We start from the raw sequence: 26,664 nt of genomic DNA, 5'->3' as shown, positions 1-26,664 counted from the left end.
GAGGTTCCGGTATAATTTCTACCTTCCGAGACTTGTTTTTCATAGCTGAAAACGTGAAAAAGATACAAAACACAATATCTAAGTAGATTCTACGAGATGGCTCGGCAAAATTATTTCCAAAATCAGCTGTGTCAGAAGAAGATATCAAAGGGGCAAGTTCCCACAGGGCAATCGCCAGTGAGAGATCGACCAAGTAATTGCAGTTGGAGGTAAATGTCCTGTTACGATAGTTAGCTATAATACAGTAACAATGGTTAAGGAAAATGACAATGATAGGATAATTTTTGGGTGAATCAATAATTGATTGTATGTTTTTCTCCTTTATAACGTCTCTTATAAACCACCCATAGAGCATATCCAGGAATGCAAATGAAGGTTAGGAGGGTGCAAGTTACGCCAACAAATAACGCCCATCCAGGATAATCTTTCTTCACCGATAACGCCTATGAAATATACAACAAAGTATTTTTTGAAAATAACGAGGGTAGACACTAGTTTTGTACTGATGCAAACAGCACAATTGTGATCTTGGTGTTTGCTTATGACGGATTTGAAGCAAGTGAAGACCTTCAAATTTCGTTATGTTTTTTTGAACCAAATACCCTCCATCCCGTCTAATGTTTTTTGGAATACTGTCAGATTCAGATCTGACGTGTATTGAAAAGGCCGACGATTTCGCTTGCCTATACATTGCGAGCTTGCCCTCAAAAGTCTAGTCAAACCTGACAGTAATTGGATTTGAATCAAACCTTATCCTTAATCGCAATAAATAAAAAGACTGTCATACCTGTTCAGTGTCCCAAGCAGTGTATTGAGGTGGTTTAGAAACCATGCCATAAAAAGTGAATCCCAAAACAATTGCTATTAAAGCAGGAGAAACATACTTCCAACATATCTTGAAAAATAATGAAATATTTCGTCCAGTCATATGTTCGATATCTTCACCAAATCTGAATATAAAGCGACAGAAGCTGTTGTTATAAATATTTAAGAATGTAATTTATGAGCTTTAACTCAGAAACACTTTTTGGAAAAGCTTGGGATTTAGCTTATTGATTCATACCTTTAAAGTCCCTTTCCGACAATTAATCAGGGAAAGTAACCAAATGAACTGTTGCGTGGTTTTCTCATGGTGAGTACAAATCTACTTCCGGGTAACAATCCTATTGTCCAGTCATACACAACTATGTTTTTAATGTTTAGTTTACCTATTGACTAAGTATATGTATATGTTGATGATACTTTTCAGAAATTAGGTAAAACATCGGTTTCAAAATTTACATATCCTACATGAGTTTCATTACTGACAATCTGCACTACATGAATCGAGTTGGTCAAGTTTTAAAGTGTACAGTCGTTTTGTATAAGATTCCCATTCTGCATTAAGATTCCTTTGCCACTTTTCTAGCGTAAAAAGAACAGGACTACGGTAGTTGAAAAATAAGCCTCGGAAAGTTAGGCAGTTTCATGAGTAAACACAAGATTTCCCGTATCTTTAGAAACAAACCTTTTCCAATCTCATGCCGGTTATACCGGGGAAAATAGCGGAAAGATTCCAGAAAAGTGACAAGAATCTTAGTGTTGAAATGGGAAATCTTATACAAAACGACGGTATTAATTGACCAAAATTAACTATTTATCAATTTACAGAACATACTTATCTAGCCCGTAAGCATAGGAGACAAACATCAGTTCAGCAAAAGCTACAATGATGATCGGGAAATCGATTCCAAAATCACTGAACAGTTGAATGAGATATTCTCCGATACTTGTACAAAATGCGATGCCAGGAATAAACATGATGAGAGCGATGGTGACTAGAGGAGAGATAATTTTTTAGTTTAAATCTTTCTGTTCGAAGTATTTTTTCAAGAGAAAAATAATGAGAAATTAAAGGTAGAACAGGGCCTGATAGTAAGATATCTCACTTTCACTTTATGGTTTTTAAAAGCTGACTTATAAAACTATTTTTAGCAAGGGTTGGCTAGCTGAATTAGTTGAATAAACGCTAGAGACGAAATAATATCTTACCCATTTTCCATTCATCCCGTAGCTTTGGGAATATTTTCATATCAATAACTGAAGTCAAAACACCTTCTAATGAACCAAATGCAGAGTCTAAACCTAGAGTGACCAGCATCAAGAAAAATAATATGGCGAAAAAGATGGATCCGGGTAACAAATCGATTGCTTCGGTGAATGCAACAAAAGCCAGACCAGAACCACCTGATGTCTAAATAAAAGAAGAAGGTCAGTACACATATTACCCCTTAATGAAATAACCACACAAAGGGACAGTGATCAAGCTTGTCCGAGTCCTAGGGAGGTGGAGGCAGCCGATGAGGTGATCTTTTTGTGGGATACCTTCCGAGCATACGGTGCTAGAAATCTTAAAATGCTCTGAAATGAGGATACAGAGGCATAATCAATAAAAATGTAGGCATTCTTGTCCCCCTAGGTATCCAAATAAAGAATAGTAATAGATTTAGAGGGAAAACAGTGCTCTAAATCAGAACACATTATTCTAATAAAAAGTTAAAGATCGTGCCATGTGCTCCCCTAGAGAAAAACTAAATTCCAACTAAATTTACGCTTCAATGGCTGCTTTAGAGGAGAATGGTGGGAGAATAGACAACTGTGGGAACAACTGTAATATATTTGTGTTTTAAAAACAAGGTCTAATGAAGAGGAGACCCTGGTGGATTTAAGACAATAGAGCAAGTACGTCGGAAACGTGCGAAGGAGTGCAACGCTCGTTAAAAAACAATGAAATGACGATTACAAATCTCCATCTGATAAGTTCGACAGGGGGACAGGGTCTAAACCGCCTATGGAAGAAATTATTGGGAGACAAAAAACCTGATCTAAGAAATAATCCACAGAACAGTTATGCCACATATTTGATGAATTCAACGAATTTTCCAATATGCAATTTTTGCTCTTCATTGTCGCCCTAAAATAAAGATACAGAATGTTTAAAAAATCACTTAAGATACACGGGGCTGCTTCGAATATGTGCAAAAATCTTTCTAAGGGTTGTAAAAATATAATGTTTAAAAGGGTCCTAAAATCTCAAACGACTAAAAGATTTCGCAAACCTTACCCCCTTGGAACGGAAATGGACCTCCTCAACAGGGGGTGCACGATTTTTTTCTAGAAAAGCCCATTGGAAGCCCAGTTAAGATTGAGAGTTTTGAGGACTTTACTTTAAATAAAACTGTCCGCTTTATTTGGTACACACTGTATTTAATTTAGTTTCAGCCGTGATATTATGATGATAGTAACTCACCTATACCCAAGGATAGAAAAGATAGCACATCCAGCGAAAATCGATGTAAAGCAATTAACAAAACAAATGATCAGTGTATCCTTAAGTGTGTCATTTTTCTCATCATTATAACTAGCGTAGGCGATAATTCCTCCAAAACCAAGACTTAGAGAGAAGAAGATTTGAGCTGCAGCGTCTTTCCAGACAATCGGATCTTTCAGTCGGTCCCACTAAGAATAAAGAATGGAAAAATAAAATTCAAACCTAAGACAATGACAAGTTAGGATAGGTCTGTATCTAGTCACAAAAGACTGAATTTCTTAGTCTTAGTCCTTTCTAAAGAAGGTTAGACCTTCATTCTACCCCTGATGATTAAGAAATTTCACCGGCTGAAACAGGGGTTTACCGTGAGGTAAATTTCATTCATAGCGCAACAAAAATAACAATGGCAATCATAGGATCTTGGATGAAGCCGTTTAATGAAAGAGTCTCAAACAAAACAAACATATTTCATAAGTAGGAGTCGCTTAAAGGTTTCTATAGAAGGAAACTCATTTCACAAATAGATTGTAAAAAACTGGATAAATGTAATGATACAATATGCTTACAATTATGAGGATATTTGATTTCTATTTTCGATTCTTTGAATAGCAGTTTCATTTAGACATGCACGATGATGTCCGTCTCAACAGGTTTCATTTCAGAGAAACCAGTTGAAAATTGTGGTAGAACTACCTCCAAAATCGGAAAAATAATGTTTGCCTTATTTAGCCCGTCTCAGCTTTACTTTCGGATGGGCTCATTATGCGGTGGCATTTTTAGAGAAAGATATTCCTTCTAAAGAACAACTTTAATCTTTTAATAATTATAGTATTAGTACCAATTTTGGATTCAAAATTGGGGAGCTGAAAATATCAAACCAACTCATGTTTTATATCTTGCTGTGTTCATTATATAGGAAAAAGCCTCACTTTCATATGTTTTTCAAAACTTATAATCAAAATTATGAAAATTGAACGCGTGATTGTTTTTCATTAAATTAAATTTAACAAGTTCCTTTTTTGATTTTCTTTTCGTTTCCTTTTTCAGCCTTTTTTTGATTTCCTTCAGTCCTGATTGATATCAATATTAAAATTTATACTCGACCAGCCATGGTTAACAATGCTCAAAATAAATCAGAATTCCTTATAAATATTCAAAAATATTACGAGCCTTTATCATATTTGAGTATTTTCATATTTGGAGCAATCGGAAATTCACTCATCATTGTATATTTCATCAAAACACAAAAACATGGATTGAAGAAAATGTCTTCGTATCATTTTCTGATTATTCAATTGGCAATCGCTGATCTATTTGTATCTGTTGGTGTTCCCATATTTAGATGGACAAAACCGGATTTAAATGAATTTCTATGCAAAACATATCATATTGTGACTATGGGACTATCAACAGTTTCTTGCGTGATACTAGTGCTGTTATCTCACGAAAGATATCGCGCTATCGTATATCCATTCAAATCTAAACCGACAAAAATGAAGATTCAAATATTGTGTATGCTGGTTTGGATTTTGTGTTTGTCAATGTTCACTGTGTACACTGTCAAAAATACTTTTTTGGATGGAAAATGTTTATTCTTTGGTGATGTCGAACAATTGATCTTTATGACGATAGTAACATTTGTTGATTGTGTTGGTCCTATATCACTTATGATATTTTTCAATTACAGGATTGGCAAAGCTTTAAATTTTGACAAAGAATTGACAGGGAATTGTGCTAATAAAATACAAGAAACAAAGAAGAAACAAGCTGCCAAAACGATTAAACTTTTAATAATTTTATACGCCGTATGTGTGGCACCTGGTAGATTTGGGTTATTATCTATGAGTTATCTTCATGTATTTGATCCAATATATTATCAGAAGCATTCGAATTTGATTGAAATCACAAGAAAGTTCTTAGAGACTTGGGTCTACATTAACAATATAGCAAACTTTATCGTTTATGCGGTGATGTTGAAACGTTTCAGACTGTTTCTGAAAGACTTATGTCGAACTGTATGCCGTATTTGAAATAACTTTATTCCTGATTATTGAGTACACTTTTTTTTATAAAAGTATCAAAAATTTTTCTAGCCTTCGGATGTTCTTAACTTTTTGAGCCTTAACATGTTCTTGTTTTCGCCATTTTTTGACTATTTTTGTCCATTTTCCTAAAAACTTGTGTGTTCTTGAGTTCGTAAAGTCTTAAAATGTTCTGAGCTTGTTCTTAATTTTTTGGCCATTGAAGCCTTATATTCTTATATTGTTTGTTCTTATGAAAAAAACGTGCACCGTTAGAAAATTTGAATTTGTGAAACCCGATGAGTAATTGGAAGTCTGAGAGTCATTTTTTGGCGAAAATCATCGAAAATATTCTTACGGTATTCTTAGGTTAAGATCGAAATTGGCAATCCACAGGTTAAAATGCATTAAAAATGGCATTCTTAGGTTCAGTTGCTTAATTCCATGATGGCAATATTCTTACCATAATCTTAATTTTTTGGCCATTTTCATCATGGACATTCTTATAAAGTGTATTCTTACTAAAAAAAAGCGTGTATATATCCAACTAGAGGTCCCAGCCGTCGTCAGAGACGATATTTCATTGTGTTCCATGAGTTTCATTGAAGAACAACACTTTGTATACTGTAATAATATTTAGATAGCTAACACAGCCGTCGTGAATGGGCTTTTCCAGAAAAAAACCCTGCACCCCCTGTTGAGTAGGTCCAACCTTTTGTGACCTACCCCCTTGGAATTCCAGGCAATTTTAGGATCATACCCCTCTGGAATTCCGAATTTTTACAAATTTTCAATCATTACCCCCTTGGAATTCCGCTTCTTTTTGACGGATTTTCGTCTACCCTTATGGAATTCCACTGCATTTCAAACCTTACCCCCTTGGAACGGAAATGGACCTCCTCAACAGGGGATGCACGATTTTTTTCTGGAAAAGTCCAATGCTATGCAAAAGTTATGCAAAAAAATTAGTTGGGGATATCATTTATTCCTGCTCTGTATCGATTTGATTGTAGAATATACAAGATGTCTTAAAAAATGTATTTGAAGTAATGCTATTTTTTCTTTACTATGTAATTAGTTTTGTGGCGTGTTAATGATTTTCAACAGGAGGGGTTCAACTTTTCGAATTTTGAATAAACAGGCAGAAACTGAAAAAATACCCCCTAATAAAAGTGACGCTAGAGTTAAAATTGCTACCGGGGAAAAAAAGCGCTGCAGAGAAAGGCTTCAGAAACGATAAAATCAGCCTCGGTGAAACTTTTGTGTCCGACACCAGATCTTTTTCTTAACATGCATTTTTATAAGGATGGTCTTTTTCAATTCCAACATGGATATTTTTAATTTTTTTGAGAAAATCATCCTAAATCATTCTTAAGGGTATTATTTGGTTAGGTCACGTAGCTAAGCAAAAAATATGGCATTATCAATCGTAAAAGGGGTTACGCACGGAGAACGAGTCTCGTGTTCGCAAAGCGAAATGATTTTATAGACGCCTCAAGCCCACACTAGTTATGTAAGAAGAGGTGAAGGCTATCAATCCGCTGCTCAAAAGAATATCGTACTCTTTTTCCGAAAATCCCAAACCCCAAACAAATTCCGAAAATCCAAAATTTCATAAATCTAAAAATTACAACTTAAAACGGATCAAATCAAAACTCAAAATACTGTGAATCTTGTGATGAGGACGTCATTTTGGCCCTAAATGTCGTCACCGCGAAAGGGTAATAAATTTTTAACTTTACTGAAATAAAATCGATTTCTAATTAATCCGATAGATTCTATCTATCGATGATTACCAATCCAATGAAGACTCAATAAGTAATAGTTATCGCATGACTTTGAGTGCAATACGAGAAATAATTTACGAGCGAGGCGAGCCTTTTTATTCAGCGTAAAATTTAATAGATTTAGTCTATTTACAGAAAGTTAAAAAAAGAAAAATAACTCGGATAGTTAAAGGAAGCACAATTTCCCGAGTTAGAAAATCAAAAATAACTCGGAAAGCTAAAGAAAGCAAAAATTCCAAAGTTAAAAAATGAAAAATCGAGTGAAAAATAACTTCCGGGTTTCTAGATAATTTCGAATGTTTTTGTTCGAAAATCTTGTTAGATTCGAATTTAAGATTCGAACAAAAACATTCGACTGAAGTTCCCGCTGAAATTATGCACATCAAAATAAAGAAAAAGTTTGTCATCCAGAAGCTTCAAAATAAATGCAGCAGCTTTTTCAGAGATGTGAAATGATTATATATTACTATACACAGAAAAAGAAGATGTATTGTATTTTTTCGATTGAGAAGAAATTCTTCATTATTGCGTTTCTCTATCAGATTGATAACACTTTTCGATGTTTTTGTTTCGATGCATAGATGAGAAAATGCATACTGGTTTAAGCCATTAATAGTTTGAAACAACATTTTTGCAACAGAAACTAATTGGGGCGAACTTTTCGACTTTCAACTATCGTCAAGCTGTAAACGTGTCGAATTTTCGAAGTAATGAAGTGTTGATTGTTGAAGAATTGATGCTGAAAAGTCAAAGACACAGTTTTGTGGAGGATTGAGAGAGACACAAGGGATTTTTTAGTTACCTGGTTTAATCAAAGACATTGAAATTCCCTTGTTTTGTTAAGGAAAATATTCTTGACAAGTATTAAAGAATTTCAAGTTTTTATGACATGCATTGATAAAAAGAACTGTTTGGTTTTCACGAAACGAACGAAAGTGGCGAAAGCTGAATTTATTTGCTTTGGATCGTGTCACGTGTGTGTCGAGTAGTTGTGTAATAATTTCTATGTATTTCATCAGTTTTAATTTCACTGACTGTGACTTTTTGGAAAGAATGGAGTAAGAGCTCATCAAAAAATAGTTTTTTTACGTTTTTCCATTATTTATTCCGAGAGTTCAGTTCTTTTCGGCTGTTTTGTTTTGATTTTTTCACGCTGCTTACCCAAATGTTAACCAATTTTTATTTAAAGTCGTCCTAAGGCCTCATAACACCCCTCTCTCATTGCATTCTTGATAAATTTTTCGATCCAAAGAGGGGTTAGCCATTTCCAAACTCCTTTCCAATCTCGAGTTATCGCATTTTTTTGTTTTGATGACGTCATCAGCTGAAAATGGCTAAAAATTCAGCCAAATTTTAAAGTCCTAATTATGCCTTATAAACCTTTCGATTTCATTCCCCATAACGTTCTCGATCTAATGAGGGGTCAACAACCTCTCAACTCTTCTTCAAACTCGAGATATCGCATGTTTTCTATTTTGATTACGTCATCAGCTGAAAATGGCTAAAAATTCAGCCAAATTTAAAAGTCCTACTCAAGCCTTATAAACCCTCTCATCTCATTCCCCATAAAATTCCCGATAGAATGAGGGGTCAACGAGCTCTCCACTCTTCTTCAAACTCGAGATATCGCATTTTGAAGTTTTTCCCAAACCCGTGACGTCATTGGGTCCCTTTACCCCTAATGTTGTCAACGGTCAATTCGCAAATTTTGAAAATTTTGCGGTCAACAGGTACCTTATGCCCCAAGGGTCCCAAAAAACTAAAAAACGTCAATTTTTTCCAAGGGAAAGTGGGTTTTTAAATTTGCGAAAGATTGACACTGCAACGACTTCTTCTTAAAAAACGCTAATTTTCACGAAATTTTTAAAGTTGAAACATTCCAGAGGCTAAACATGTTGGAATAGCGGCTAGACGAAAAAAAAGGTGAAAAAAAAAAACTGAATTTCCATTTTTAGTACCCGCATATCATTGAAATTTTGTAAATTTTGCTTACGCGCATGCGTTTGCCAAAAGAGTCGCACTCCGCTCGCTTACGCTCGCTCCGTGCGTAATGAACGTTTAAAGCAATACTGGGGGGATAATTAGCAAAGCTAAAAATTGTCTGAAAATGGCATTTATAGTCTAGGTTGCCAAATTTTATGATGGTGATATTCTTTGCATAATTCTAATATTTTGGCCGGTTTTCTTCGTGAATATTTTGATAGGGTGTATTCTTATAAAAAAGTGTATACATTAACAATACTATGGAATATAAGGATTCTCGATTTATCTATCCTAGGACCCATTATACGTACATTTGTCTCTTTAAAAAAAATGAAATATGAATAAATAAATAAGTAAAATGTTAAGAGCAATAAAATATTTTGAAATTTTAATAAATGCTTACTAACGAGGAGAAAAAGAATGAAAAGGATTAATAAAAACATGAAAACATCAAAAACATGAACGAAAAAACCGACAAAAAGCAAGAAAAACAACCATTTGAAGAAGCTAAACAAAACCAAACATGCACTCCCACCTCCTGCTCAGATGATGATGACCAAAACCGTCTAAAATGCCGAAAATGCCACCGCATGGTACACTACGAGTGCACACAATTACCGCTTTATCAGCTACAAATTTTTGCCAACACTTATAACGAACAATATCTATGTCAGAATTGCGTGCGGATAACACGATCTCTAATGAGTAAAATAGGTGAGAACTCGTATCATATGATGCAGAGGGAGATTGAGAAGAAGGACGACGTCATTAAAAAGCTCAAAAACCAGCTAGCCAAGAACCGCAGCCTTAAGAACGATATCGAAAACATCTTAACCAATAAGATGGCTGACTTTGAAATAAAAACCAAGCAGATTATAAAAGAAGAAATAAAGCAAAACGAACGAATTACATAGAGAAAACATCAGAAAAAACATACGCTGAAATAACTAAGAAACACAAGGATAATTTCAAATCAGCAGTGAGAGAACACCAACAAGAAAACAAGAATGAAGAAAGAGACATCGAATCAAGAAAACGAAATATTATTATACATGGAATGGTGGAATTAGAGGTAGACAACAAAGAGGAACAACAGGAACAAAATAGATATTGAAGGTATACTAGGTAACATTGGCGTTCAAGATATCAAACCGTCCCACCATCATCGCATTGGACAAAACCGAAAAGGGCTACATTGGCGTCCAATCAAGTTGATCTTAAAAAGTATAGAGGAAAAAGAACGGATAATGCAAAATCTGCATAAGCTGAAACGATTCAATGAAATTGGTGGCTTTAGCATCACAGACGACTTCACCATCAACGAAAGAAAAATTATTAAAGATATGTGCCAAAAGGCGAAAGAAATGAATTCAAAAAATTACGATTTCGTTTGGCATGTAAGAGGAAGCCCTAGAACAAACCTTCGCCTAGTTCGAAAACCTAGGACAAAGACCAAAACAACGTCTTCTCTTCTGTCCATATCTTCTGACGACTGGACGACAGATGAAGAATTAGACAATTTATAAATCTAAAATTATTTCGTAGAGGTCGATAGACCTGTGAAATATAATTCTATGAATAAAAAAAATAAAATGACGCACCTTTAACAAAGTGCAATGAAATAATTGTAAAATTACTCGGTCTTTTAGAGAGAAGACACTTCTCGAGAGCGGTTAGAGTTTCTGGTTGATTCGTGTTGTCGAGTTTGGTTCCATCTTTTACATGTTATCATGGAAAACAAATATCGTTTGAAATTTTCCATTAATTTAAGATAGATGAAGACATTTGCAAGATTGTTCATAAAAACCCATAGTAAAACAACCGACTTCAATAGTGTCAAAAATCCATGATTCATGGTGCTCAGAATTAATTCTTTTTTAAAATGAAATAGAAAATCCATTACAATAATCACGATTCTTCCTGGTACAACAAAAAATATGTACGCAAATATAAGACATAAAATTGTTTTCAAAGCTCGCTTCTTTCGTTTAAAGTTTTGATAATTTCCAATGTTTTTGTTAATACAGTCAGTTGATTTTATATTTCTCGCCATTCGAACGTAAAATAATACCATTAGACTTATGGGTAGAACACTATCAACAATAAACGTAAATACAATGAAATATAATTCTTCGACTGGCAAAATACCTAAGCATTGTCCGTTGTTGTGCACTTTGGTATTCCAAGCTAATTTCAAATAAGCGAGTAAGAATACAGCCCAGATGATACAGCAAACAATCTGAAGTTTCCATTTTGGCGTTTTTATTTTGAAAGGATAAATTATTGCTTGATAACGTTCGAATGATAATAACACTAAAAGCCAACATGATATTGTGGGGAATGCGAATAAAAAGAAAATGGTAGATTTACAAAAAAAGTCTGACACGATTATTTTGTATTCTCGAACTAAATACGCCATTGGACCACAAAAAACAACTAAGAGATCAGCGATTGCCAATTGAATGATAAGAAAATGATATGAAGACATTTTCTTCAATCCATGTTTTTGTGTTTTGATGAAATATACAATGATGAGTAAATTACCAATGATGCCAATGATAATGATAGGTAAGCAAAATATTGAGGCTTCCATCTTAAAAATGTCATTTATATATATCCAAGAGATTTTTATTTTTTCTAAGCTTTATAGCTAGAAATTCATTATCAGACTTTTTTCAAAGATTTCTCCATTTGAATTTCAATCTTTTTACTATTGATATCATTTGATTAGTACCTTTTCTCGATATTCTATTATTCTCGTGAAAAATATCCCTTTCGTGAAAATGTTGGTACAGTATGTGGCCCCAAAACGGCGATCAAATTTGAAATTTCTCTCAGATCTAGAGGAAAAGAGATTTTACAAAAGTTTTTGCTGCATGAAAACCTTTAACATCTCTACTTTATTTCCTGGAAGTTCTTTTTCAAAATTTTCAATTTCAACAATATTTTTCAATCGCTTAAAGATAGGTAGCTTTTTTCTAATGGCCCCCAAAACGGAGGTTTGAAATTTTAGCGATTTCTCGAGATATCTTTAAGATATGAATACAAAATTTTGACCATAGTTTTGAAATATGATTTAGAGGGTTGTGGGCATAAATTTATTTGATAAAATTTTTACAGTATACCCTGGTTGTCAAAATGCAGGTTTGGGGCCCCCAAAACGGAGGTGTAGTTAAAATCAAATTATTGCCACCGCAGGAAGCCTAAAGCTTCCGAGGATTTGCCACCGCAGGAAGCCTAAAGCTTCCGAGGATGGCATTCATAGCTTCACTCGTGAGGGAAAGTTGGGAAAACATCTCATAATTTTGCGCGCGCGTTTCAGTATTTTAGTTCCGCTTAGCGGAACATTATCAATTAACGGTTATTTGATTTCCCGGAATGAAGAGCGATAAGCCGTGTTTTACAGGATAGCTCTTTTTTAGCTTGCGCGGCGGACGTTTGTTTCTTCCTATCGTGTCGGAGCTTTCAAACAATGTCAATTGAATTATCTGGTATTTCTTCTATTGACTATGTTTCAAACGATCAGCCGATGGCTCTGGCTTTAGGTATAAGGTAATGTCAGCGATAAAAAAGGAAAGTTGGTGGACCTGATGTGATGGTGGCAGACATCTTGAATTTCTCCCTGTTTCTTTAAATCTGTTTTATTCCAGTTATTAGCACAGTCCCAGTAGTCCAATCGCACTACTTTTCTATAAACCCAACAATCCAGTGTGAGTTTGCTGAAAGGAAAACTAAACAATTTGAATCCTTTTTAGACATTGAGATTGATTTATATTTTTCCAGCGAAACAGAACACAGACTGACAGAACAACAGTCTGACAGTTATTTATATAGTTTTTTCCATCATCGTTCTAACACTATTGATACAGAACAGCACACAGCTGACAATTAAAAGAATTTTTGAAACTGAACTAAAGTATAAAACAAGGCGCCCTATAAAAGGGAAATTCCATAAAGGAAAGTTTGCATTTTGCAAAAATCTATATATACAGTAGTTGACACTCTCTAATTCAAATTTCAAGGGATTCTCATCGAATACCACAGCATATTGAATATTGAGAAAGTCTCCCAAATCCCTAAAGTAAATATTGAATTATAGAGTAACACGGGAAGAAGAAGGCGAAGCGAAGGTTGATTATTGCGATTGGTTTTTGAACGTCGAATCAGTACAATAACCGAAGATCTTGCTGAAAATTTATATAAGTTTTTTGGAAGAAATCTTTGATATTTGCAATATTTGAGGAGTCAAATTTTGAGTTTCTAATTTGAACGCAACAAAATCGAACATTTGAATTTCAAAATATCTGGCATTTTTTTTGTTACTAGAAATCAAATAAGAGAGTGGTTTTTCAAAACCTTTAACCCTTTCAGTCCCACGCGACCGCACTGCGGTCCCTTTGGACCCGTCGTTTTTTCCCAGAGGACTGCATAGCGGTCCCTGATTTATTTTTCAAATTGTGATGTTTTGGCGGGAAATAAAGAGATGTCTTTAGACAGCTTTCAAAGAAGATAAGATAGCGCGTCGTGTGCAAAAGACCGCGTAAAAAAAGCTTGTTCGAGTTCGAGTAAGAAGTTTTGTTTACAAAAGTATTTACAAAAATTTTTGCAAGCAAAATCTGTAAGGCCGAAAATGGGATTTTTTACAACTTCTATCAATCATTATGATTTTTCTATGAGGGCTAATCAAACAATTCTTTTTTCAGTTAGTAGATACTGTTGTGCTAAACATTTATCAGAAGAATGAATGGGTTTAAATCATTTTTTCATAAAAAAAATTACCATTGAATGGCAAAAAATTGCTGTTTTCAAATTTTTTTTTGCCTTTCTCTGGTCACGTGACACGCTGATGACGTCATTTTGCAATTTTTTTTTCTATCAAAATGATCCTCATACTATAAGTGAAAAAGGGTGAAAACTTGAGAGGACTAGGTTTAGTGATTCCAGAGATATTGAAGCATGAGTAAATGCATTCAAAAACTCATTTTACGTTTCTGGGAAAGTAGCTGTGAAAACTCTGGGACTGAAAGGGTTAAAGTGACTTCAAATTTTTATCCAAAACGGGCTTATCAAATAGTAGAACGTCAAATTAGACAGTGTCAACTGTAATTACATTTTTTGCTTTTTGCTCCTAAAATAATTTGAAGATTTTTCACAGTATGGCAGAGGAAGACTTTGCGATTAATCTAGACACTGCATTGAATGTTGCACATTTCCGAAATTCAAGCAGGACAACTGGCAGTCGTACCTATTCTTGCGCTGTTGATTGCTTTCTTGAAATATGTTACCGCTTGCTTCTTCCAGAAATGAAAGCTAAAGTATCATATGAAAAATCAAGTGATTTTTTTAAGCTGCTTCAATTAAGTGGATCAATGGAAATTTCACTTGAAGATTACGATATGAAAAGTAATGCTTTTCGACTGCTGGATGAAATTAGGGAACCGGTATGGTCTAAGATTATTGAAAATTGTGGTACCTTTGTGAGAAGAAATAGCGACGCAGAGTTTCAAGAGATTTTTGGAAGTAATATTTTCAAAGAATTATCAGAAGAAGAGAGACATGTTTTTGAAACAAGTTTTGTAATTCAGGGTACTTGTAATAGTTGTGGTAGTGAGAAGGAACAAAGAGAAACGGGTAGCATTGTCAGTCTTCTTTCGCATTTTTTGCCACCGGAGGAAGCCTAAAGCTTCTGAGGATGGCATTCATAGCTTCACGCATAAGGAAGTTGGGAAAACATCTCATAATTTTGCGCGCGTTTTTCAGTATTTTAGTTCCGCTTAACGGTAGCATTCTTATCTTACGGTCTCTCTATTGTTTAACTTCATCAAAAAGACTTTCCCGGAGTTATTTTGATCTGATTACTCATTTTGAAATTTCAGTTTGTCTTTTTCTTATCCCTGGAGAGTTAAATGAATCTAAGGAAATTCCCTTTTCTGGGAAATTCCCTTTTAATACCATAGTAGTTATTAAGCGCTCTTCATAGGTTAAAAATATTACTCTACTCAAAGTATTCGAACAATTATGTTGCTAAACGTGTACATTAGTAAAATGAAATATGAAGAGCAGTATCTTCAGATATATACGCTTTTTATAGGAAAAACCAGTAAGTCATATGATTCTGGCTGGGCTGCTCTTAAATTTATATGAGTTTTTCAGCCTTAAATGTCAATATAAATTAAAATGGAAACATGTACTTCTCAGTATTTTCTGAAATCTGAGGTTCAGATTCTTCTTAATTTGTTCTTAGGTTTTGGTCAAATTTCAGCCTCATATTCTTATGAAATTGTTCTTATAAAAAACGTGTAAGACAAGGCACGGATGTCGCTCTAAGTAGACTGTAAATCACACCCTTGACACATTTGTTAGCATTTGAAAGAATTTTGTCTCAGATGAGAGGTCACTCTTAACAAAAATTACTGTAGGGCTAAGATCATTCCTTTTGAACGCAAATTCAACTCCATGTGTTCGTTTTGCTGCGGTGGCACCTTAATGAAAGTTATGGCTAGTTAAGCCCAGTGGTAATAGGGAGAAAAACTATGAAAATATTTGTGTTTTCCCTTAAATTTACGACCCGATGAAAGTAGAATTTATGATTTTTATGAAATATTTCAAGATTTTCGATATTGCAAAGTCCAAACTGAAAATTTAGAAATTTTCAAAATGACAATTTTGATTTAACAACGTCTTAATCAAGTTTTTGAAAACAAATCTCTTTTGAAAATGGTTCCATTCATGTATGGAATAAGCTGTGAAAATTTTAGAAAAAAAGCTTAACTGAAACTGAAAATATTGAGCTTTAAAGATATTTTTCTCCTATATTTTGCAAAAAAATGACCAAATTTGCCGTTTTTGCTGATTCAGCGAAAATTTTTATATATAATGTTAATTTTTTGTTATAAACTATTAACTCAAGGTGATAGGAATAGAATTCCAAGATTTTTTGCTTTTTCTCATATTTAAAATTTTCGGTTTTGTCAATGCTGATTCTAGGGCTCCAAAATACTGGTTGACCTTCAAGATGCTATATCTTTTACCCAGCCTCTAAAGTCACAGATGTATTTGCATTTTCTGAACGGCATTAGGTGTAGAAAGTTTCCTATACCCCGTTTTCATAACTTATTTTCAATATCCAAGGAGCTAGAGTGAGTTATATGCAATTTTTATCTAATTTTGGTGTTAAAATATTTCCTTTAGACGCAAATATGTTATTTTGAATCTGTCTCAAACCAGCAAAAACATGCTCATTTTTAAGTATAACCATCATTCTTTCAAAATAAACAAAAATCGTTTAATTCTGATAAATCTACAAATCAGAATCTTTATTTTAATGAAAACCTCCGTTTTGGGGGCCGTCTCCGTTTTGGGGGCAATATACTGTAGTTAAAAAAGTAGTAATATTTGTAATATCATGAAGATTTTCAATAGGTAAAAGTTGGTTATTGAGATTTATGACCCGAGTTGATGTAAGGAGAAGCCGTGTTGAATATACATCACCGAGGGTTAATAAATCCAATAATCAACGAAAAAATTAGCGGGCATCATATCAGTAACCCTTTTTACACTATTTTTGATGCGAACAATTTTATAGGTAGCCTGGATATCCAGGCTGTAAATTATTTCACAGTCTAGTTTTAGATATTTTATGTTCTGATTTACAGCCTGGTCTCCCTAGAGCGTTTTGCATTCTCATATGAGAATGCAGTCCGCTTGCTTGCGCTCACTTCGCTAAAACCGTAAGGGCCAATCTACACGGTGTTGAGCAATTCTAAAGCAAAAATAGGATAGTCCTCCAGCTGCTAGTGAAGATAGGGCTTTCTGTTACACGAAAACATGAAAAAGAAGAAAACAGAGGCAAGTTCATTTTCCAAGAAAACATGGTTGGTCATGATAATGCATGCAAACTTTTTATGGACTTTGGTGTAATCTTTGGATGTTTTTAATAGTTTTAGTTCTTGTAAGACTGCTTTTTATTAATTTCTGTTTTGCTGCCCTGGGTTGGCTAGGAAACATGGGTTTTCACTTTCATTCTCTAGGGAGACCAAGCTCTATAATTTAAGAACTTTGTATGTTAAGGTAAATTTTGTTTTTTCTTAAATTTTGAGCTTGGATATCCAGGCTATTTTATAGGAAAAAAAAGTCTCGAAATTGTCAAAAATAGGACAAATTTAGGAACGATGTTGAGCACGAATTTGCTGAATTTCAATCTGAAGAGATGAAAAGCAAATATTACCACATCAATGTCTAGCAGACTGTATCAATATACAGGGTGTCCCTAATTAAAGTATCGAGTTTTAACATGCGATTGAAGAAAGTTTTATGTGCGTGTTCACAAAATTGTATTTTAAGCTCTCCCTCTTTTTTCTTTGTCATTACGATTAATTTATACGTTGTAACTACCTTTTGTAATAAGCCTATGTGATGGAGAACGTTCTTATATTTTAGCGATAACACACACAAACTTTTCTACTCAATCGCATGTTCAAACTCGATACTTTAATTAGGGACACCCTGTACATGTTTACTATTGGCGAAGTCCCCAGATACCTCCAAGTGTAATTGAAATGAGTTTCTTTCAAAAGAAATCTTCTATATGATTCCCAAACGTATTCCCAATCGCATCACTTTTCTTGACATTGACTTGAGAAACATTGGAGGTAGGTTGGATGTAAAGCTCTTTGACAAGAGAAATAGTTTTTCTTTTGAGATAGTTCGCTCCCGTTTCGTTCTAGTAATATGCCATCGACAATGTTTTATTCTTGTTTTGGTGCTGAACTTATAAGGATTATACGGGTTAGTTCAACTTTAGAAAACTTTTGTTCTGCTGGTAAAGCTTTGTTAGAAAGAACACCGAAGCAGGTCGCTAGAATGCCTCGATTGAAGAAGACATTGAAAAAGATATATGAACGCCAGCAAAAAATTTTTCAAAAATTAATAAGCGGTTGGGGACGTCTATTCGGGACCTTAGAGTATTTCATGGATTTGTCCTTTTTCGTTTTACTTGTAATTTCACATTGCGTATGTCTCGAATGAACTTAGAAAGTTAAGTGGTTGGCAACTCACACAAGTATTTTTGGTTTAAGCAGTTCATTCTGGTTGGTTTTTAAAAAATATTCTGTATTCTCGTGATTTTGTGGATTGTCTGTTTTAGTTATGTTGTTGTACTTACTTTGGTTGGTGTCTTTTAACTTTCAAATCATTCTTCTTTTTCTCTCAGCAATTACGGTCTCTCGAAAGTGGGATTCTGCACCGGGTTCTAGGTAGACTAGCAAGCGTCTGTCTTTCCTTCGACACAGCAACGCGGGAATAGTGCTTATAATAAAGAGTTCTTATAATAAATAGAAATTGCCGCGGGAGAGTGGATTGTATTCAGTGAACATATATAGAAATAGATCCCATTGCAAGTTCAATCTGCAGCGAAATACAACGACGTGGTTTACTAGTCTAGGTTCTAGGCCGACTTTTTGTACTTTCTTCGTTTTACTTTTTTCCTTTCTTTCACTTATTTCTCTAATCACTTCTGAATAGTGTCAGGCCAACACTACTCCTTTTCTTTCGGGAAAATGACGGGTGACTCGCGGGTGGCAGGAGATGCTTACTCTAGGTACCGTACCTGAACTCAGACTTTGGTCTTTATCTCTTCATACTTTTCCCATTGTCTTTCGGTTTGGATCTCTTTTCATTTTAAATATTGGGTTCCTGTTCGCTAAATTTGTTTTAATTGTTCTAGTAATGTGTCTCTAGTGAATTTTGTTTGTTTTATCTTTTGTCTTTTAGGATTTTGGGTTGTTAAAATTCATTGGTCATTCATATGATGTGGGAAAAGTTTTAGTGTTTTCTGAAATTTGATTAGCTTCTTCAGATATACCAGTAATTACAAAACTATTAATAATTAACACGGAAATTTCATCAAAATATGGATCCTGCACCCCAAATGAATGCTTTATAAATGAAATAATACGGGATAACGATGTCTTGCAGTGTAGGAAGTGTCAAAGATTTGTTCATTATGCCTGTTCGGAGCTTCCAGCCTACCAAGTACAGATTTGCCTTCAGTACAAAGCAAGGAGATTCGAATGTGCGAAATGCATCACGGTCACGCCAATATTATTAGAGAAGTTCAAAACAAGTAAACAAAGAACGACCAATAACAAGGCAACAAATACTAGAGGTAAAGAGAAAGATCAAGATGAGCAATCTGTTTTCGCTAGACTGGATAGACTGGAGAAGAAGATCGACGATCTTGTAAACAAAGATGATGTCGTTAAAGGATCCAAACAACAGCAGACATACGCTAGCATCGCTAAAGATGAGCTAAAGAAAAAAGACCACGATATAGAATCAAAGCAACAACAGACATACGCTAGCATTACTAAAGATGAGCTAAAGAAACAAGAGGTAACGATCAAGAATTTCATCAAAGAAGAGAAAGAAGAAGAACGATGGTTAAACTTAACAAAGTACAATATCATTGTTCACAACCTCGGAGAGAACAAACATGAAGACCTAGAAGAACAACGTGTAGGTGATAAGGATTATGTTGAAGAAGTTGTACAAAACCAAATGGGATTAAAGGTAAACATCGTCAGCGCAGAAAGAATAGGAGCTCGGAAGGACGAAATGTTCAAAACAAAAAGATGGCGACCCTTGAAAGTCGTGCTAAAGAACGAAGAAGAGAAACGTCATATTCTGGCATCAGTCCACAAATTAGAGAAAGACGAATTTAGAGTATCCGACGATTTTTCGAAGAAAGAACGCGAAACCATCAAAGAGTGGCATAGGAAGGCAAAGGAGAAAACAGAATTACAAAAGGATGGCAGCTGGATATATAAGGTTAGAGGAAGTCCTCGGACAAAACTCTACTTTAAGAAGATCTGTAACAAACCCGTTACTGAAAATGAAATATTGTAAAGACGACTGGTTAAGAGGCCCACCGTGCGCCTACAACTGTAAAATTGTAAAATGTTAAGCATGATTATTTCATAGAGGTCGATAGACCTGAGAAATATATTACTGTAAATTAAATTAATAATGTTAACGGTTACTTCAATGAAATCGAAATACTCTTTTTAAAAAGCGTAGATGACATTTCTGAGTTGCGTTTTCAACGACGGGGATAAAAATATCAAACTTCATCCAAGATCTTGGATGGTCGTCATGGTTACTTTTCTCTGCGCTGATTGCGCGCTGAATAGAATCGGGATTGGTCGGCACAGGTGGATATATGATTTCGGCCTGTGCTTTTCATGGTATATTTTCCAGTCTTTATGAATGTGTGTTTGCGTGATCTGCGCTATTTTTTATGTGAAACCATGAATTCCCTTTTTTAACCAAATACGTGCAAAATTCCTTGATTTTCAAATGTTTTCCCGGTTTTTCGGGGGTGAGGCTCATTATAACCCCTGATTTAACAATTAGTGATTTTTGTAAGCAAAGGAGCCATCGATGAGGCGCAAAGCATTACATTACATAACAATTGAACAACAAGAACATGTGACATACCTCTGGACGAAAAAGATAGTACAGCCCTTCTTCATAGCCTTCTAATGTTAATCCTTGGATCAAGAAGATCAGCAAACAAACATACGGAAACAACGCTGTGAAGTAAACAACCTGAAATTTAAAACGTTAAGCGTAAAATTCTATTTACAAACAACTTACTTTTATACACCCCCTTCTCACAGACTCGATAGGATTTTTTCATCCAGTGGGGGTAAAACAACGGACCAAAAATCGATGGGGATTGATATTCCCATGTTTTTAATGGCTGGGGATTTGAATCCCATTGCTTTTGAACTAAAATATTCAGTAGGGATGGAAAAATAGCATAATAGTTTGTAGTGAGGCTTTACTGATCTGATTATTTTCAATGGGGACTAAAATTCTTTACAGCTCAATTTCAGAGAAAGCTAAGCTGCGATATGTCTCAAAAACAACCCGACCCTTCATGCTTGACTGTTGGTCATATCTTAAAACCATCTTCTTAAATCTTTCCTATGAGGCGTAACTAGTACTAAAGATGTGAGGACTTTCAATTTCTTTTGGAATAGACTTTTTACCTTTCCAGAACTTTCAATTCCTTTGATCATACACGCGGTGATAATGAGGCGTAACTAGTACCAAAGACTTACCAAAACTATCAATTTCTTTTGGAACAGATATTTTACCTTTCCAGCGCTTTCAATCCCTTTGATCATACACGCAGTGATAATAGTATAGCATCCAAACAGTGAAAGAACCAGTTGCCACGAGAGGCCAGTGTTATCTTCGATACTACTTGATATCTGTAATGCTGTGTAATACCAATAATACTCAGCTGATCCGATCTTTTTACATTTGGGAAGGTCTATCATGGTGCTATTGCCATCGGAAACCCTGAAGAAATTTCAATTGTAAAACTTTTAAGATTAACGGATACGTTATCACACCCCTGTGGCACCACAAACCCGTAGGGGTTGCCTACCCACTGGAAAATTTGAATTTTGTCCCCGGTGGGAAAAATACCCTACGATTTCAGTCATACTGAGAAATTTACTTCCATCCCCATTTGAAATTCAATGGAAAAATATTGAACTCCAAAACCATCCTCACTGGATTTTTTGCCCTGGAAACAATAGAAATGACATCCCCATTATGATTTCGATAGATTTCTTCCACTGTGGGAAGAAGCTCCACACCGGGGCTGTGAGAAAGGGATGAGTTATTCTAAATGAAACATGTATTTGCAAATATGAAAAGAAAAAGAGTGCGTTAATGCAGTGGGCAGATCAGTAAGAAAAGACATCAGTTGTGGAGAACTTTGAACCATTTATTACGTTGAATTTGAAGATTCAATCTTCTTTAACCCTATCCGTCCTAAGGGGGGAGGCATTTTCTGTTTGGGGTGAATCTATTGCTGATAGCTCCTGAAATAATAGAGCTTTAGTGATAAAATTTTCTGTAAATTCCTAACTTTCATTTAGCTTCAAATAAAAAAATTGTCAACTAAAATTTTCACATTTTCACATTATGACATTTCTGACAGTAAGGTGTCACAAAAATTGATACATTTCCAATGCAAATTCATTTTTTATGTTAAATATATCGTTTAAACCGTAATTTATCGAATGGTACAGGAAAAGCCCCCCCCCCTAGTTTTGGACCACCCCTTAAAGCCTAGTATGAATGTACGCGCTTTTTGTGCTTTTCATTTCATCAGGGATGACTTTTGCAGAAAATAAACCTAAAATATTCTTAGGTTAGGATCAAAATTCAATCTAGATTTAGTATATAATACACACACCTGAAGCAGAAAATGGCATTTTTGGGAAAGTATTGAGAGCAAATTGACAAAATGCTCTAAAATGGCATTCTAAAATTCTGTTGTCAAATTCTAAGATAATGATATTATTAGCATATTCTTAATTTTTTGGCCAATTTCATCATGAATAATTTTAAAAGAGTATATTCATATAAAAATAGCATGCAACGCATTTTTAACAGTTTTTTGTGTACGACGAGCCGTAGATTTTTCAGAATCTAGCGGAATTTGAGACTGCCTTTACGTGGGGGTAGCGCCGTAAAGAATTAATTACTTAGATGATGACTATGGTTTGTGCAAATCTCTCTCACAACACACTCAGTCATTTTTTATAACTTCAGTATGACAATTATGACGTGCGATTTTCTTAGGAAAGTGACTAAGAAATTAGTCATAAAATAGTAAAAATAAAAACATTTTTAGGCCTGAAACTCAAAAAGTCTAAGAGAACCCATACGGGGAACACAAATTTGTTAGAGTTATGGGTAAGATTTTTAAGGAATAGTTAGCTGAAAACGAGAAAACTCGTTCGAGTTAAGGAGACATTCGCATTGTAGAGGTTCGATTTAACGCGACTTTATTGCATTTCATAAAAAACTCATACACTCTTTTTTTTTATTGGAACAATTTTATAAGAACAATGGAGCCCAAAAAAAAATGTAAGAACGGTCTGAAATGGTTGAATTTGGATAGATTTAGGGTTAAATGGTAAAAAAAACAAATTTTCCCTAAAACTTAGAACAAAATAAGAATAATTTGACGCTAAAAGTATAAAAAAATAAGAACAGTCGAACCTAATCCAAAGAAATAAGCCGACTCTTATAAAAAAAAGTGTTTTTATGTTTCAAAGTGGTATGACAAGCGAAGCTACTTCACAAGTGAAACCTGAGAATCGTTGCAATGACTGTTAAAAATTGTTTTTAAATATCATTTTGCAAATCTTTCTTTCGCCATTCATCCTTTTCCTTTTCAGTTAAGAAAGGTGATCTGCCAAATATTGACATTTGATTGAAACAATCTGGCATCGGCTTAGTATTTGGATATTAAAAGCAAATAGTATCGAATGACAGTTTAAAAAACTGGGTTTCTTGGTCAAAAAATAGGGGACTTTATAGAGAGAAGAAAACTGTTATATTACATTATGTCAAAAAAATATTATAAGAATATTTCCAGTCTCCGTGTGAAGCAATTTTTTCTATAACAATATCACAAAAAAATGAATTTAATCAGATTGCATGGTCTTTCAAAGAATATTTTGAAAATCTAATAGCTAAAACCAACGTGGAATTATATTATTGAGAATTTTGTATATTTTAACGTTTTTCAGAATTTTGAGTTCTGGCGACAATTGCGACTTAAGTACTTTCACTTTATTTCATTGAAAAATCACAGTCGCACTCTTTTTCATCGTTTAATACTTTATTTCTTTGAGTATTTCGATTTTGGAGAGGTTCAGTCGTTTCTAACCTATATTTCCATAGCCTTATTAGTTAAAATTACAATGCCTAAAAATCATTTGTGGTGTGTTTAACATTTCGCAGGGAAATCCCCTTAATTTCTGTTATTTTATTTGCAATAATAAATAAACTTACTGTGGACAGCTAGACCAAGGTAAAGGATTTTGCATTGATGTAAAAAAGTAATAGATAATCCATCCAAAGGGCATCCGGTAAAAACAACCAGACAAGAAACTTGCAGCTAAGGTACAAAGTCCAACACCTCCTGCCCATGGAGAAATTTTCTGCCAGACAGGACCAGGGCCAAGTTTAAAACGCTGACCGATGTTCATTTCAAGATAGAAGACAGGGATACCCTCTAAAATGAGCATGGTGAAATACGGGATAAGGAAGGCACCTACAAAGATAAAAAGAAAACAATACAACTTATAAAACCCCTTCTGACAGACCCACTGGGAACCCTTCCCACTGGAAAAAGTGTCCAGAATAGTCTCCGGTGGAAAATTATCTTCCAATTTTTTCCCCGCCGAAAAATAATCAAATAAGCCAATCCTCACCGCAAAATATTATACGCTATTTTTCTCACCCCCGCTGAATTTTTTGACTTGAAAACAAAAGATTCGAAATCCCCAGCCACAAAAAACATGAGAATATCAATTCCCATCGAGTTTCAGTCCGTTAATTTCATCCCCACCAGCTGAAAAATCCTACCGGGCCTGTGAGAAGAGGGTGTCATAAATATAGGTTATATTTACAGTTACACTCTCACTGATTTGTTTTTCAATTAAATCTTGTCAGATTCGAAAGTTTCAAAATTGGAGAATCTTTTGTGAGACCTTGTACTAACATGCTACAGGCAATATTCTCGTTTGGCTTACAGGAATTGGAGATTTTCAGCTTTTCGAAAATTATATGCACCGTATTTTTATCTCCACCTAAGGTTTGCCATCAAAAACTGCCCAATACTAATACGGCAGTGTTTTCAGTGCATAATAATGAACTGGTCTCTCCTTAGACAGATAGACGGATTATTTTGTAGTCCATGCGCATGTGTGCATTCTAGTTTCCACAACATAGCAAGAAAGAGTGCACACTTAAAGCAAATTAACATTGGTATTACCTCCACCGTTCTTCTTGGCAAGCCATGGAAATCTCCAGATATTACCAAGTCCAACTGCATACCCAATACAAGAAAGTAAGAACTCGAATTTATTTCCCCACTGGCGACGCTCTGGCTGCTTGTTACCACTTTCCTCTAAATTCTTCTCGCCGCCATTTTTGTTTTTTGATTCAAGTTTAACTTCAGCCGCGTCGTTCGCAGCAGAAAACTTGACTTCAGCCATACCTCTTTTTGAACGCTTGAAATTATTCGTACAGAGTTTCCACTACTGGAATCACTATACAATATCTGCTTAATTGAAACAAATTTGTTGGTTCGGTGAAATTTTCTTAATAAACTCTTATAAAGAAATTGGAATATATCCATAACTAAATATGGAGTCTTGAGATCAGTAGCTTGGTGGCAGTGGGGACCGCAGATTTTGGGGACGCCAATAACAGGAAGCGCCAAAAGACCTCTTTGATTGGATTGCTAATTTCGCTCACCCTCCTTTACATTTTGCACCCTAAAATAAACAGTTTAAGCCAAAAAGAGAAGAAATATACGTGATTCTTCCAAAGATGATTTCTTTACAACAGTTTGCTCTAATAAAATACAAACTTTCGAATATTATCTCTCCAGTTTGCCCAATTTTGGCGACCCACCATACTAGTAGCCTGTTGAAAATTCCCAAATGTTCCTATTTAGCCTATTTCCTATTTTTTGTTCCTGACACTTATCAAAACAAAAGCAATAATTCACCAGCAATATTTGTTCAAAACAGAGAGGATAACTGTTACCACATTTTTCTTCAACAGTCTACAGATTCACACATCTGACCAAAGTCTTCGTTATTCTCTACTATAAAACACTTAAGTTACGGTTATGTCAATAAAACACAATAAATCAAAATAAAATAGTCTTCTAGCGTGACTTAACTGATTGAAATTCTAGTAGAGTAAGATGGCTATAAATCCATGATGTTGAAAAGTCAATAAATACTTGAGTAAAAGATAAATGTTTATTTTTTTTAAAGTACCCAAAAATACGATTTCAAAAGGAAAGGAAGGCGGGAACCATATTATAGAGAGCTAAGGATTTGATGACAGCAAGATTTGATGACTAGCAAGCGTCTGTCTGCCTTTCCTTGGAAAGAGGAACGCGGGAATAGTGCTTATAAAAAAGATGAATTGCCGCGAGAGAGTGGTTTGTATCAGCGAACGTAGTGAGACCATTGCCAGCGTAAGTTGAAGTGAAATACAACGACGTAGTTTATTAGTCTAGCTGCAAGAGCGTATGGTATCAATGATATAGTATAGCCCGAAGGGCTAGATAAGCGGCCTTGGTCAAAAAGTGAAGCTCATCTTTGGAAAGATTTCCTACCAGAGTCACGTGACATTACAATAGAATTTCAGCGATTGACCAATCAGAAGCTTCGCGGGTTTTGGCAACAATAATTTTTTCCGATATTCACTTTTTTTTGCTGAAGAAAGCTTAAAGTTGCCTATCTAGCCCTTCGGGCTTTACAGATATATGTGTATGGTATACCCCATGTCACAGACCTCCGACTTACTGAAGAATTTGACTAAAAGATAAACCAAAACCTTGAAATGTTCTCATCGTCGTTTGGAAATGGAATCATGACGTAAGACGATTATTTGGACGTCGAAAAAAAATAAAATTGATACAGTACATTTGGATACATTTGTGTTT

At 34.8% G+C, this 26,664-nt stretch overlaps 1 protein-coding gene across 1 annotated transcript; it reads right to left on the bottom strand.

The window, feature by feature from the left end:
• Positions 1-15: 15 nt before the first annotated feature.
• Positions 16-25,477, bottom strand: LOC136823297 (sodium-dependent neutral amino acid transporter B(0)AT3-like). The gene is made up of 10 exons (XM_067079478.1): positions 24,973-25,477; positions 23,988-24,249; positions 21,263-21,470; positions 20,598-20,708; positions 3,290-3,498; positions 2,860-2,953; positions 2,032-2,233; positions 1,658-1,817; positions 788-950; positions 16-443 (listed from the first exon to the last, which is right to left on the bottom strand). Exons 1-10 carry the CDS (start codon positions 25,193-25,195, stop codon positions 294-296), a joined length of 1,782 nt encoding a protein of 593 aa, XP_066935579.1. The 5' UTR covers positions 25,196-25,477; the 3' UTR covers positions 16-293.
• Between the last annotated feature and the right edge of the window lie 1,187 nt (positions 25,478-26,664).

Source organism: Clytia hemisphaerica, unplaced genomic scaffold (assembly GCF_902728285.1).
Source record: "Clytia hemisphaerica strain Z4C2 unplaced genomic scaffold, Clytia hemisphaerica genome assembly, whole genome shotgun sequence".
Lineage (NCBI taxonomy): Eukaryota > Metazoa > Cnidaria > Hydrozoa > Leptothecata > Clytiidae > Clytia > Clytia hemisphaerica.
Note: the sequence above shows the minus strand (reverse complement) of the source record. Positions and strands in the feature narration are given on the sequence as shown.